Source organism: Schistosoma mansoni, assembly GCF_000237925.1.
Source record: "Schistosoma mansoni, WGS project CABG00000000 data, chromosome 3 unplaced supercontig 0105, strain Puerto Rico, whole genome shotgun sequence".
Taxonomy (NCBI): domain Eukaryota; kingdom Metazoa; phylum Platyhelminthes; class Trematoda; order Strigeidida; family Schistosomatidae; genus Schistosoma; species Schistosoma mansoni.
In genome coordinates this window covers 377,508-391,734 of record NW_017386009.1, presented here as the reverse complement: position 1 = coordinate 391,734, position 14,227 = coordinate 377,508, and the positions used below count along the sequence as shown (strand labels likewise).

At 37.0% G+C, this 14,227-nt stretch overlaps 1 protein-coding gene across 1 annotated transcript in view; it reads right to left on the bottom strand.

Moving 5' to 3' along the window:
• Smp_131800 (protein kinase) overlaps positions 1-11,356 on the bottom strand; it is a gene marked incomplete at its 5' end in the record, with an annotated part of 37,851 nt that extends 26,495 nt beyond the window's left edge. The window contains 5 exons of the mRNA XM_018791295.1: positions 2,345-2,519; positions 4,917-5,058; positions 10,960-11,068; positions 11,107-11,225; positions 11,260-11,356. Of these exons, the coding sequence (XP_018645509.1) occupies positions 2,345-2,519; positions 4,917-5,058; positions 10,960-11,068; positions 11,107-11,225; positions 11,260-11,356 (642 nt within the window). The remainder of the gene's footprint in view (positions 1-2,344; positions 2,520-4,916; positions 5,059-10,959; positions 11,069-11,106; positions 11,226-11,259) is intronic.
• Between the last annotated feature and the right edge of the window lie 2,871 nt (positions 11,357-14,227).

Here is a 14,227-nt window from a genome sequence, read left to right as displayed (position 1 = left end):
CATAGGTGAGTATTGTTCAGAAGTAACAGTACACAGTACCTGCTAGACACATTGGATAAAGTCAACACCAACTCGTTAAAAACTAGTCCAATTTTATCTTATCTGTAGAGGCTGTAGCAACCAGAGAGGTTAATTTTGACCTCTGTGTTTCAAAGGAGCAAGTGATTAACCTACAACTTCTTTGGTACACAGAAGTAAATTAAGCATTTCGACCCCTTTTTTAATAAGCTATAATCGGAACGTGAAAGCCACATATCTTTAATTTCATTCCATACTTCTTAAAGCAAATTTGTCATATTATGTAATACTATCATCGTAAACATTCTAGAACTATCACTCTAAACAGTCACTAAAAAAAGTGTTGAAAACTTAGATTTTTAACTTTTTTATATTTTATATAGCTTATTCATTATTGCCAATTCATTTTTTCATAGTTGAAAGCATGAGTCAATTGCAGCTAGACCACCAAAGAAAACCTAGAAGCATTGGACAGCCGTTTCGTCCTATTGTGGGACTCCTCAGCAGTGCGCATCCACGATCCCGCCTCAATAGATTCGAACCCAGGACCTACCAGTCTCGCACCAGAACACTTAACCTCTAGACCACTGAGCCGGCATCCGATGGTGTTTATATCTAACTCCAACCGATCCTATGAAGACGAGCAACCGTCTCACCAATTGTCTTCAGTGAGTTCCTATCTCACAACAGACGTGGTTTGAAGCGAGGTCGTGGATGCGCACTGCTGAGGAGTCCCACAATAGGACGAAACGGCCGTCCAGTGCTTCCAGGTTTTCCCTGGTGGTCTAGCTTTAATTGACTCACGCTTTCAACTATGAAGATACTAAATCTCCACGAAACCCCCTTCTGATAATAACATTCTTGATCTATCTGGTTGGTTATAGTTAGAAAGAGAGAGATAGTCAAAGAACGATGGTGCAGTTTCAACAAGAAATCAATAAAAACATTGTGATTTAATAATTAGATACGTAAGTGAATATGAGGTGTTGAGATGTAGGTTATGAAAATTTTTTTCTCTGAAGCTACTACTCATATTTTATGACGTTGGAGTTCAGTTTACTACTTTATTAAGGTAAAAAAGAAAGGCATCTATTAACATTTCATAATCAGTCGACGCTGACATAGTGTGAATTACAGTTTTGAGATGGTGGTGGTGTAGACGACACATTCGTTATCGTCAAAAAGGATGAACTAGTAAACACCTACAGGCTGATCAACAACGTCTTCAATGACATCAAGTTCACCATAGAACAGGAGTCGAACGACAAGCTATCATTCTTGGATATATTAATCATCAGAACCGACACAGGTAAACTGAAGAGTCGAGTGTACAGGAAGCCGACCCACACCGATCGAATTCTCAACTACAATAGCAACAACCCAAGAGCTCACAAAATCAACTGTGTACAAACTTCGTTCAAGAGGGCGAGGACACACTGCAACACAATTACAGCACGGGAAAATGAAGAAAAATATTTGAAAACCATCCTCCAAAAGAACGGCTACCCAATCAACTTCATCAAAAAAACCAGCCGCATCCATCAGTAGAAACGAAGTCAAGTGTAGAAATCAACAAAAGGATTACCTCACCAAACATAAAACGTATATCAGAAACGACAACGAGACTGCTGAGAACCTTCGGAATAGGTATTGCCCACAAACCAACAAAAACAAACCAAACATCATCTACAAAATAAATTGTGTCAACTGCGACAAACACTACATCGGACAAAGCAGACGCCCTCTTCATCTTCGCCTGCATGAACATCAATTAGCAGTCAAACGCCATGACATGTCTTCACGTATATTAATGCACGTGGACAACTGCGGACACACATTCGACTGGAAAAATGTGATTTTGGATTGAGGCAATTCCAAAAACACCAGAGAAATTTTAGAAGCTTGGCACTCAGGTCAATCAGCAATAAATAAGCACATTGAAATCAATCCAATTTATCAATCAATCAGGAAAATTATGCAGAAACATAGGAACAAAAATCAAACCAATGGGAGATACAACCAAAACAAAGAAGTAAACAATGACAGACTCAAGATCAACAAGAACCAATCAACATCGAGGTGCACAGGACAAACTGAACCACATGTGAAGAAATTCGAACACTTCACTTCTACCCGACGTTTGTGCTGATGATGTCGTTCAGAAGGACGATGAAAGCTCCACGACCAAATCATCCAGCTCATAGAACAAAACATTACAGTTTTATGTAATAAAAACTTTGATCAAATTAAAATTCACACATATAATCACTCAATAATTAAATGTTATTAAAGGAAAGAGAAATAACAATAATCATTATATTCATACTTGTTGCATAACTTCTGGAGCCATCCAACAAGGTGTACCAACAAATGTATACCGTCTTAGATCAACACTACCAGTTGCAGTAAGTGGTTGAGTAGCTAAAAAACCAGCAACTCCAAAATCTGCTATTTGAATTATTCCATCATCTTTGACTAATAAATTACCACATTTTAAATCTCTATATTTATTTAAGAATAATGATATTTTGTGTAGAGAATAAAAAGGGAAATAAGATAATTCATATAAAAAAGACAGGGATACTTTATCAAGTTATCTACCATAATGTACATGGATTTTAATCAGAGTTTTTAAGAATTAATACTGTAGTGTGGTCTACTTATATCTATATAAGTAGTATATGGTGATGGTCAGACATAGAATGTATCTTGGTAGAAGACCGATAAGGAAAGAACTGAAACGAAGCGCAATTGGCATGAAAATGCATGAACAATGAAATCAGAGATGGTTTGATATTTGCTGAAGGAACAGTTAAGATTGAGACATCTTGTTGCTTTTTTGCAAATTAACTGTTTACTGTATGGTTATCAGAATCTAGTGAGATGGTCTGTAATTTGTTCTTAAATACATTCGATTGTCCCCACCCGTGTTTTGTTCACTACAATACCAGCAGACGATTGAGTTCAATTGACATTATCCAGCTATGAACAATAAAGCCTATTCATTTGTGTACGCAAACAATTGAAGCAGGTTGATATTCAATGTGTTCATATGCAAAAAGCTGTCAAAAATATTTTTATTACATATCTATATTTAGCTAGTGATAGCTCACTTAAGATCCGGTACAAGTGTGTATCGATTTACTTATTCCAACAAATTAATATGAGCATAATGGGAGACAAAATATTATCAGTATGGGGAAGAGTTGTAGAGATTGTTAGATTTTATAATTTATATCAGGGATTGCGTTTAGTTGAACTAATGAAAGCTTAAAAGCACTGGATAGTTGCTTCCCCCTACTACGAGACTTTTCAGTAGTGCACACGCATGATAATATCGTGGATTGAATCCAGCACATTCAGGTTTTGGATGGATCATCTAACCGTTTACATTTCCAACTTTGGTCGATTAGGAGTATTGTGCAACGAGATATGAAGGTCCTGGGTTCGGTCGAATCGTAGATGTACACTGGTAAACAGTCCCGTAATACGACAAAACAGTTGTCCAGTACTTCTTGATTCTCAGTAGTTGTCTAACTAAGGCCAAGACAGTTTTAGTAACGTTAATAGATTTGCGTTAGCGCAGGTTGGTATGCCATATTAGTACATCAAAATAAAGGTAACAAGATGAATTATAAAAGGAGTTCGAGAAAGTAATGGTGAGAAAGACTAAACATTGAGAATATAGTTCCAGAAGATATAATGAAAAAGTATGTATGAAGAAATGCCAGAACTGAATAACAAGAGCACAGTAAATAGTAAATGCATCTACTCTGCTGATCGGCTTTGAGCGATTCCACCCAACGTCACCATCGCTGATCGTGGTTATCATGTGCACTCTAAACACCTACCAATATGATCCAGATCAACAGTCAATAACTATATGGAGTATTGACACTCATTTACCAAGTATACAGATCTAAGTTCTGTTTTAAAATAAACTTTGTGAGGACTAGTGATACTCAAACCGACTCCCTGAACCAAAGTGGGGTGAGTTGGGTTCGAACTTGAGACTTACTGCTGCAGATTTTATTTAATTATCATTACAACAAAGCCTAGTACATTTTTGATGAATCGTGGGACATTGAAACTTAAAATTCAGATAAAATTTATTGAAATCATTTATAATGTAAAATAGCTAACAATAAAAAGTCAATATTCAGACAAAAAAAAGTACAAAACAGTTGGCTGAGCAAATCAAATATATATATGAATAAATTATTTTTCGAAGGAAACTATGACTGTATTTGAGACAAGAAGTTAATTTACCATTTTCTTACATATTACAGTTAGTATTATAGTTACTTTTCATTTCTTATGTAAGAGCCCCCAAAATGCCCTGGTACGGCCGAGAGTGGGGAGAGTCCGCTCTCCCTCTCAAAACGCTCTCATATGGCCACGCGTATATAGCCTCTACCAGGGAAGTCCTACTCACTGCCTTCTCGTGGCGGCGGTGTTGTTCACGAAAGTGAGAGGACGAAAAGCGAATGTTCGGTGCTTTAACCGGGTTGATGGACACAGAAAGTTCACCTAGGGGAGTTGGAAAACCCTGATTCCAAACCAATGGTCTCTCCAGTATCCTGGGGGAACAAATGGTGTATGAACCTATTATTGGTCACCGGCTACCATGGGACTGCATCTCCTCACGATGCTCCACTGCCTTGTGGATTAGACCTTTAGGTCAAAGGCTCCGGGTGTGGCCCCCTAAGAAAACCATCTGCTTCAGTTTGGGCATCTGAGCAGTATCACAGCCCTCACACAAATCTCATTTGATTTGTGCGGCGCATATGTATCTGTTACCCCCTTGTACCAATATCTATGTGTATAAATAGATAAATCTTATGTAAGAATAAAATCGAATGATAGCTGGAAGATTAGTATTAATTAGAAATGCTCACCGATGAACTAAACCATTTTCATGAATATACGCCAATCCACGTAGGACATCACGTAGAATGGTAGCAATTGTATTTTCATCGAATACACCATAAGTGATATCTCGTTTATTTTGTGTATACTTGATAACATCCAACAATGATCCTATAGAGAAAATTATTATTTTGATTTAAAGACCACATATATAGTCAGTGTTTTAAGAGAAATATCAGATAATATTAAAGAGATTCAAGGTATCAAAATCACCAAAGTCAAAACGATGGTATCATCCAACGCCACAACTTTATGACCTATCATTAAATCAAATCTATCAAAAGATTGAATCCTTGAGAAAATGGTTACCCAGACTTCATCAGGAGACGTTCATCGAACCAATTAACAAACACAAAATTAACAACAAAGGTCAACAAACAGATAAGATAGGGAACACATCCAAGATCATAAACAAATTATTAAGGGCACCAAAATAGATGTAACCTACAAGCCCACAAAATCGTTACATCAACGGCGTCTGATAATACACAATTACCTTTGGTTGTACTTATCTAGTAAACGATCCTGCATTATTATTATTATTGCTCACTTACCAGGTGTACAGATTAATGTACTTAATTTCAAAATAAACAACCTTTCAAACGCAAAGTAGGACCTAAGATATGTGTACATCGGTTCAAGCTGCCATAATACACCAAACGCGATTACTTACTTTCGCCTGTTATTCCTCATGGAGGATCATAGGTCGCTCACAATGATGACGGTTGTAATAGTTCTTCAAGTTTCAACTCCGTATAGTAGAATTAACTGACTCGGCTTTCACATTGAAGATTGTGACTTTGATGTTGGTTGACAGTTGTTTTGAGTTTCATATGTTCTTTAACTGTAAGAATGCTACCCTTACTTTGTCAATCCTTGACTCAACGTCTGCATCATATCCTCCTTGTTCATCGATGATGCTGTCCGGGCAAGTACGTGAAAGTTTTCAACTGTTTCAAAGTTTCTCCATCAAATGTGATTGAGTTGGTATTTTCTGTATTGTAATCTGAGGATATTGGTTTTTTCCTTGTGTATACTGAGGCCTAATGATGTAGAGGCTGCTGCTATAGTGATTGTCTTTACTTACTTTTGCTCGTGTGTAACGTTAGAAGGGTCAGGTCATTCGCGAAGTCCAAATAAATTATTTGCATCCATCCTGTTCATTGTATTCTGTGTTTCCGCACAGATGCCCCCAAATGCCCTGATACGTTCGTATTGAAGATTCTTACTTTAATTTTAATTGATAGTTGTTTTTAGTTCCGAATGCTCTTCAATTGTAAGAATATTGGCCTTGCTTTACAAATCCTTGCATTCACATCTGAATCAGATCCTCCTTGTTCATTAATGATGCTTCCCAGGTAAGTAAAAGATTCCACATCCTCCAGCGTTTCCAAATCAAGTGTGACTATGTTGGTGTTCCAAATCGTCTAATTGATTCGGAGTTATCCATTGTATTCCGTGATTCACCTCAGATGTGGAGGTATTCATAATCCAGCCACCTACAAGAAGAAAAAGTGGCAGAGTAAGCAGCCTTGTCTGACTCCGATCCTTACTTGGAATCCGTCTGTCAGCTGTCCTCCATGCACCACTTTGCCTTGTAGTCCGTCATATGAATTCCGTATAATGTTGACAATCTTCTCAGGAACTCCATAGTTTCGAGGAAGTTTCCATAATGTTATCTTATCCACATTGTCAAACGCCTTCTCATAGTCAAAGAAGTCGATGTGCAGTGACGAGTTCCACTGAACTGATTGTTCAAAGATGATCCATAGTGTGGAGATTTGGTTTGTGCACGACTGATCTTAACGGAATCCAGCCTGTTGATCTCAAAGTTGGGCGTCTTCTGAATCTTTCATTCGGTTCAGCAACACTCTGTTGAAAACTTTTCCTTGTACTGACAACATTGTGATGCCTCTATAATTCTCATATTTGCTCAGACCTTTCTTTGGTATATTGATGAGGTGTCCTTCATTCCACCTTGTCGGCACTAAGTGTGATAGCCAATAAATTTGGTCTTTTCCACAAACAAGCAAGACGAGTGATATTTGAACCTGTGGCTTAGTGGGCGAGAGCCAAACACTTTAACCTCTGCACTACAATAATAAGTTTGTATTGATTAACTGAAACGTTTAGTATAAATTAGTGCAGATTACCGGTGTTAAAAGTAATACTTACTAACTACTCATGTTGATTGATGAAAATATTAAATAAATTAAATGTGAGACCGATCAAACTATAATTTTTAATTCGTCGAATTCTACATAATAACGAACACAACTGAAATCAAACGACAGAAACGGGATAATTGGATGCAAATTATCTTTTGTTTGGTTTTAGAAGACCAATACATATACCACCAAAATTAAGGTCTAAATGATCTTTTACAAAGAAAAGTCTTTCGTGAATTTATTATCTAAGTGGAATAATAAATTAACATTGAATGGGATTATATCTTCAGTGACTAACGCATATGTAGAAGAGTTGATGTAAGCACAAGTATACAACAAAGACGAACATAAATAAACACAGAATGCAAAAAATCTAGCTGTCATATTTGACAGAAGTATAAAAATGGAAAGTTGGGAGAGATGGAATAATAGAAGAAACGGTAAGGAATAGGAATGAACGAAAAGATTTAGAAGATAAGGAATGGATATACTCATTTAATCACGTTGAAAGACGTCCAGCTACTAATTTTTACTATCTTCAGAACCCTGATCATAAAAAGTAACCATTCCCATACCACTTAAGTCATTGATTTCATAAACTCGTAGCATTGTGGTAATTAGTACTATTACACGCCTACGTGATTTATTCCAAAAAGATAACCATAGGACGGATGAATTATTTTAACATTTCTAATTATTCTGTTATTTATAAATGTGACCTTGAGGATGTGTGTATGGTTGTATGTATGTGCCTACATACTTGCTTACATCACTTTCATGCTTGTAAGTATTGAGTCACCCATCATTCAATGAGTTGACTATTTCGACCACTAAAGTTCAAATGTATTTCGTTTTGTCTCTCTGTTGAATATCTGAAATGTTTTCCCTGAAACACTATCCAATTCGGCCTTTATATCTACGTTATTATTAGAAAGATTAGTCGACAAAACATATACGAAGTAAACAGAGTATATAGTTTGCTAGCATCAATATCGTTTGATCTTACTTGATTTGGATAAAAATTAAACAATGTCATAGTTTATTCGCTCTCAACATTTTTTTTCCAAACCAGCTTGACACTATATATATGAGCAAAGGCTAATCAGAGTCTATTTGAAAGTTTGGTATTGTATGGTTATTATAATCATTTGGTCTTAGACTAAGTAGTTTGGTCAAACTAAACGTCTGATAATCTTTATTTTGTCTATAATCCCCCTATGTGGATAAGTTTGTTTAACTTGCTCTAACCATCTCAGTTTATGAATAATAACAATCTTATCACCCTATTTATTAACTAATACACTGAATCTAGCATTAACATTACTCTTTGGGATACTTTGTATCAGGTGAGAAATGCTTCAAAAACACCTTTCAACAAATACTTACAAATTACGCCAGTTTTCATGTTGAAGGGTTATGGTACATATACAGTAATACTAATCAGTCGCATTATTTATATCTGTACATAGACATCTTGTTGGGGTAATATGTGGCTTAGTCCGGCAAAATGCAAACTACTTTTTACATAAATACTAGGATTTTGATAGCTACCATTGTATTAAGATTCATGAAACCTAATTGGATAGTACAATTTTCATTGTCAAACCAAATAATGATTCGGAAGGATCATGGAGCATCGGTAATGGATATATTGACATATTTTATAGTCACTCTAGGTGTTTTTCATTACTCATCATATCAAAATTCTCATTAAACAATCTTGTTTGTGTATTCAAAGGTGATGAAGGGGTCTTAAAGGAATATATTAATTTCTGGGAATACAGAAAATTGTCTCTAGTTGTATGCCTATGAAAAATCTATACATTTCAATAGAAGTCACACGCCTTTAAGTCAAAAAAGTTAGTTTTCTAAGACCTGATAAAAAGTAATCACTTGGTTGATATACTCATAACCAGGTATAAGCCTTGTTTGGGTTCCTCTAGATCCAACTGAGCGTCAAATGACTATAAAGGACCATTCAAAATGTAAGCGAACATCTTTCCTTTATGGTTATTATAGAAAGATTCTAGTTTTTTATGAAATGCAAAATACGGGAAATCAAGTTATCCCCAAATTATAACTAACAAAGGTTTATGTAGCATATTAGTCAAGTACATGTTATGTACCTAAATTGAAGCCACACTTTGTTTGATAGCTAGTGATACTAACCAGTCGCTCAATTCGGAATATGTGGAGCGGATTACGATGAGACATACTGATTGGCACCTAAGTGATTTAACTACTGACCCACAGCCCCATAGCAAAAATAAACACGTATCTCTAAATATATCTAAACTAAGACCCCTGATACACATAAGTTGGAATCTTTTCAGACCCCGAAAACGTTCGTCTTAGATTCAGACTGTTGGTCAGTAGTGTGGCTGAAGTATAGTTGAAAACCAGTCCAAATATTTCTTAAGGTTTTGCAAATCACTCTATCTGGTCTGCATGGCCCCTACTTTATGAGTCTCACTGACTCCATTATTATATTCCATATCCTTAGTCGACTTCCACTGGTCAGCGCCAAAGCAAGCTTGAAAAAACAGTGATAAGGATTGTTACTTTAAGATATGACATGTCTAAAAGTTTTATCACAAGGAATTTAACCTTTTAGCTGTCTACATCTAAACAAAAGATTTGACATTTGAACACGAAGTGTTACAGAAAACGTAAGATTTATATGACTTACACCAAATTAAAAAAGCTATGCTACTAGCAGGATGTTTTCCTAGAGTTATACTAGCCATCTATTCTATGAAGCGAATATGTCCATTACTTTTCGCACACAACTTACCGAGTAAAGTGAGTTTTTTCTCTTTATAATTTTTAGGGATTTCACGTTGATAAAAAACATGTGAATCTATATCGCATAATATAGAAACTAGGCAAAACTATCGTGTAGGAGTAGGTTAGAAGAAAGCTAGGGGCGGTCAAATCAAAACATGGCACAAATCCATGAAGTCACTGACAAGTGGACTAAGTCATTTTGGTAGGTGTAGACTACCTGGTTGGGATTCGCGAGATGATAGCAATCGATGTTTAGAGACCCTGAATGACATGGCTCAAAATCGTTTACAATGGCGAAGGTGCATCCACTCTCTGTGTTCTCCCAAATTCTAATCTTCTAAATTCCTCATGTCTCTTTTTTCTCTTTCCAAATTTATTTCATTGGATTATACTCCTTCAATAACATCTTCAAACCTTAATCTTTCAAATAATGCTTATACTCTTACTACTCCTACCACTATGGGATTTGAATCGACAACTTCATCTCTTTGCTAATGTGGTATGGCGACTCGAACTGATGTACGTACGTACGAAGTTCTACGTTGTGACTGACTGACAGGCGAAACTATAATTTATGGACGAACCAATAGGACTTAGGAAAACAGGTCTTCGGTTATTGGCATAAAATTCACTTATCCATTTAGCTAAAAAGCCTTTTGATATTTTACCTGATGTCAGTTCGTGATGAAAACTCTAAATCTAATTCCTAACTCTAGTCATAAAATGTAAATCATAATTTGTATTCTTCCTACATGTTTACATACCCTATTTAGCTCTAGTAAGACATTCTCAAGGTTACTTTAGCGTCACTCAAAGGTCGTCCATAAATTATAGTCTCACCAAAAATCACATCTTGGGGATCTAAAAAATATATTACAGCTATTGGATAGATGTATCGACCACAGTTGAAAAAATTATGTTGAAAATTACCTACTGAGTATATCGTCAAGTAGAACAAGCATTATTACTATCATCATTGCAAATGAGTAAAGTACACACCACCAATCATTACAATTACTATCAATCATAAAAATGTTTGCGAAACAACTCTACAAACCTCTTTGGCATAGGTCCATGATGATGCAAAGTTCTGTCTGGGCAACGAAAGAAGCATAGTATGCTACTATATTCTCGTTTTTCATATTTTTCATGGATTTTATTTCTCTCTAATTCAGTTTTGGATAAAACTGAAGCTATAACCTACGTTTATTTCTTCTAACGACGCGGATGTGCTGCATTTCTCAAGGTTGATTATTTTGATTGCACATTTCTTTCCATTTGAGGGACAAAGAGCTTCAAACACCGTAGAAGTAGCACCCTGACCTGAATTTATTGTGAGGTAAGGCTAAAAACAAACCAATAGACTTCCCGAATTCATAAGAGGCCTTAGTCATTGGCCATTGAATCGGTGTTTCACAGAGACTACCGGTTGAGCCAACAGTGAAGTCAGTCATACTCAATATTTGGTGTTTGGAATTGGACGTTGCACAGAAGTAAGATAATATGCCTATGAATTTTTGCGCTCTTTCGTCCCAACGACCTTGAGTAGTTAAATTTAATGCATTCAGCGTTCGAACACGTGTAAGCTCTCATGTTTTTTGGAGTTATTATTATCTGGGTAGCCTGTTACTGAGTGACATTTCAAATAATTGTAATTTTTTTCCTTTGCAATAGTTTTTTTTCTTGAAAGTAGAAATACTATGTATGAACTCTCGTCTAAATTAGAGCGAATAGTTTCAAAGTATTTGAGCGCCGAGTTGATGTAAGACATTGAATAGGAATAATATATTTGTAAAATCTCAGCGAATGAATTTGTAGTAAATCCAACGTTTCGCCTAGCAATCTGGTCCAAGCTTTTTCAAGGAATTATAATCAAACATCAAAATTATCGATAATTTTAGAAATACTTTAGTTTATTCAAAGTTTCATAAAGTCCATAGAGGGACTTAATTTGCATAAGAATAACCGCACAATTCTAGATGCTCCGAATGTGTATGAGTCAGTAACCTACACGAATTTGGAAATGCCATATAATAAATGTGTTTTAAATATTCATTCTTCTCCTGAAATAGCAGATACACCTACTGTACTTAAGTTAATAAAATAATATACCGGTAGTGCGATACTTATTTTGTCTTATGCATACTCAGCAACGCCTGTGGTTCTTCACATTAGAGTGAGGTATCAGTCAACCTGACTGTTGCATTCCACTTTGTAATACAGCAGATAACCAATGTAAGGGATGTTTCTGGAAGGTCACAGCCCGCTCAAGTTGGGAGGGAACGATATGGCTCTCCAGCTTACATTGAGGTCACACCTCGCTGCAACACCTTACATGAGTCACCCTCTCGTGGTATTCAGAGAATGAGGCTACATCGATGACTGTATAGAAGTAACAAGAATTTATTTTGAAAACTTTATTGGCTAGATTAAGTTGAAAACTCCGCCTGTAGCGCTTCTAGAGTTGCTGCCGACCCCAAACTCGGGTAAAGGAGGAGGGTTGAGCATGGGGTTAGCGACCCCATCCCGTAGAAAAACTAACTCGCTAAGAAAAAACGCTAACCAGAAAAAATAATTCAAACCATTTAAACTCTGTCGTGGGAGTTGAAGGAATAATTATGACGTCTCATGATGAAAGCCGAGTTCCTTCGGAAGCCAACAGGCCGATGCCCCTTCTAACAACCAGAGCAACAACTTTCATAGGTATATGGAATGTCCAGACAATGTAGGGACCGGGAAGACCAGTCAAATAGCAAAGAAAGTGAGAAGATACAAACTGGCAGTACTTGGAATCAGCGAAACCCATTGGACACAAGCTGGACAGCAAAGGCTAGATACGGGGGAGATAGTGCTGTACTCCGGTCGCGAAAGCGAAAATGCTCCACACACTCAGGAAATGTTGTAATGCTGTTTACAGAAGCACGAAATGTACTTGTAGGATGAGAATCTCATGGATCCAGAATTATCGTAATGGACAACACAGGATATGAAGATATCATGGGACAACATGGACTGGTAGAGAGAAATGAAAATGGTGGGAAATTTACAAATCTATGTGCACTCAACAAATTGGTTATAGGCGGCACAATATTCCCCCACAAACGCATACACAAAGCTACATGAATCTCATCAGATCACACTACACAGAAGCAGATCGATCATGCTTGCACCAGTAAAAATTTCAGAATAACAATGTAATATGTGAGAACCAGGAGAGGAGCTGACATAGCTTCAGATCACCTCCACCACCTGGTTGTAGTCAAGATGAAACTAAAGCGAAAGAAACACTGGACAGTTGGGGAAACAGCATTACAAAGGTTCAACACAGCCTTCCTTCGAGATACTAACAAACTCAACCAATTCAAGATAACCCTCAACAACAAGTTTCAAGTTCTACAGGATCTACTCAAAGAAGGAGAAACTACGATAGAGGACAACTGGGAAGGGATAGAAGAAGCATTAACTTCAACGTGTCAGGAGGTTCTGGGTCGCAAGAAGCATCATCATAAGGAATGGATTTCTATGCGAACTCTGGACAAGATTGATGAAAGGAAGAACAAGGAGACAGCAATTAACAACAGTCGAACACGAGCAGAGAAAGTCAAGTCACAAGCAGAGTAGATAGAAGCAAACAAGTAAGTAGAGTGGAGCATCAAAGCCGACAAGCAGAAATACATAAGAGAACTAGCAACGACGGCGGAAAAAGCTGTAAGAGAAGGGAATATGAAACAACTATATGATACAACGAAGAAACTAACAGGGAGATGTAATAAACCGGAGAGGCCAGTCAAGGATAAAAAAGGAGAGACAATCACGGAGATTCAAGAACAGAGGGAAGGAGGGGCAGAACTGCTAAATAGACCAGACACATTGAGTCTACCGGACATCGAAGCACCACACACAAACCTTCCTATAGATGTCAACCCATCAACGACCGAGGAAATCAAGATGGCCATCAGACGAATCAAGAACGGTAAAGCAGCAGAACCTGACAATATACGAGCTGAAGCACTGAAACCAGACATTGAAGTAACCGTAAACCTGCTTCACCTTGTATTTGAGGATATTTTGGAGGAGGAACAAATGCCAGCGACATATTGGAAAGAAGGACACCTCATCAATATACCAAAGAGAGGTCTGAGCAAATATGAGAATTATAGAGGCATCACAATGTTGTCAGTACAAGGAAAAGTTTTCAACAGAGTGTTGCTGAACCGAATGAAAGATTCAGAAGACGCCCAACTTTGAGATCAACAGGCTGGATTCCGTTAAGATCAGTCGTGCACAAACCAAATCTCCACACTATGGATCATCTTTGAACAATC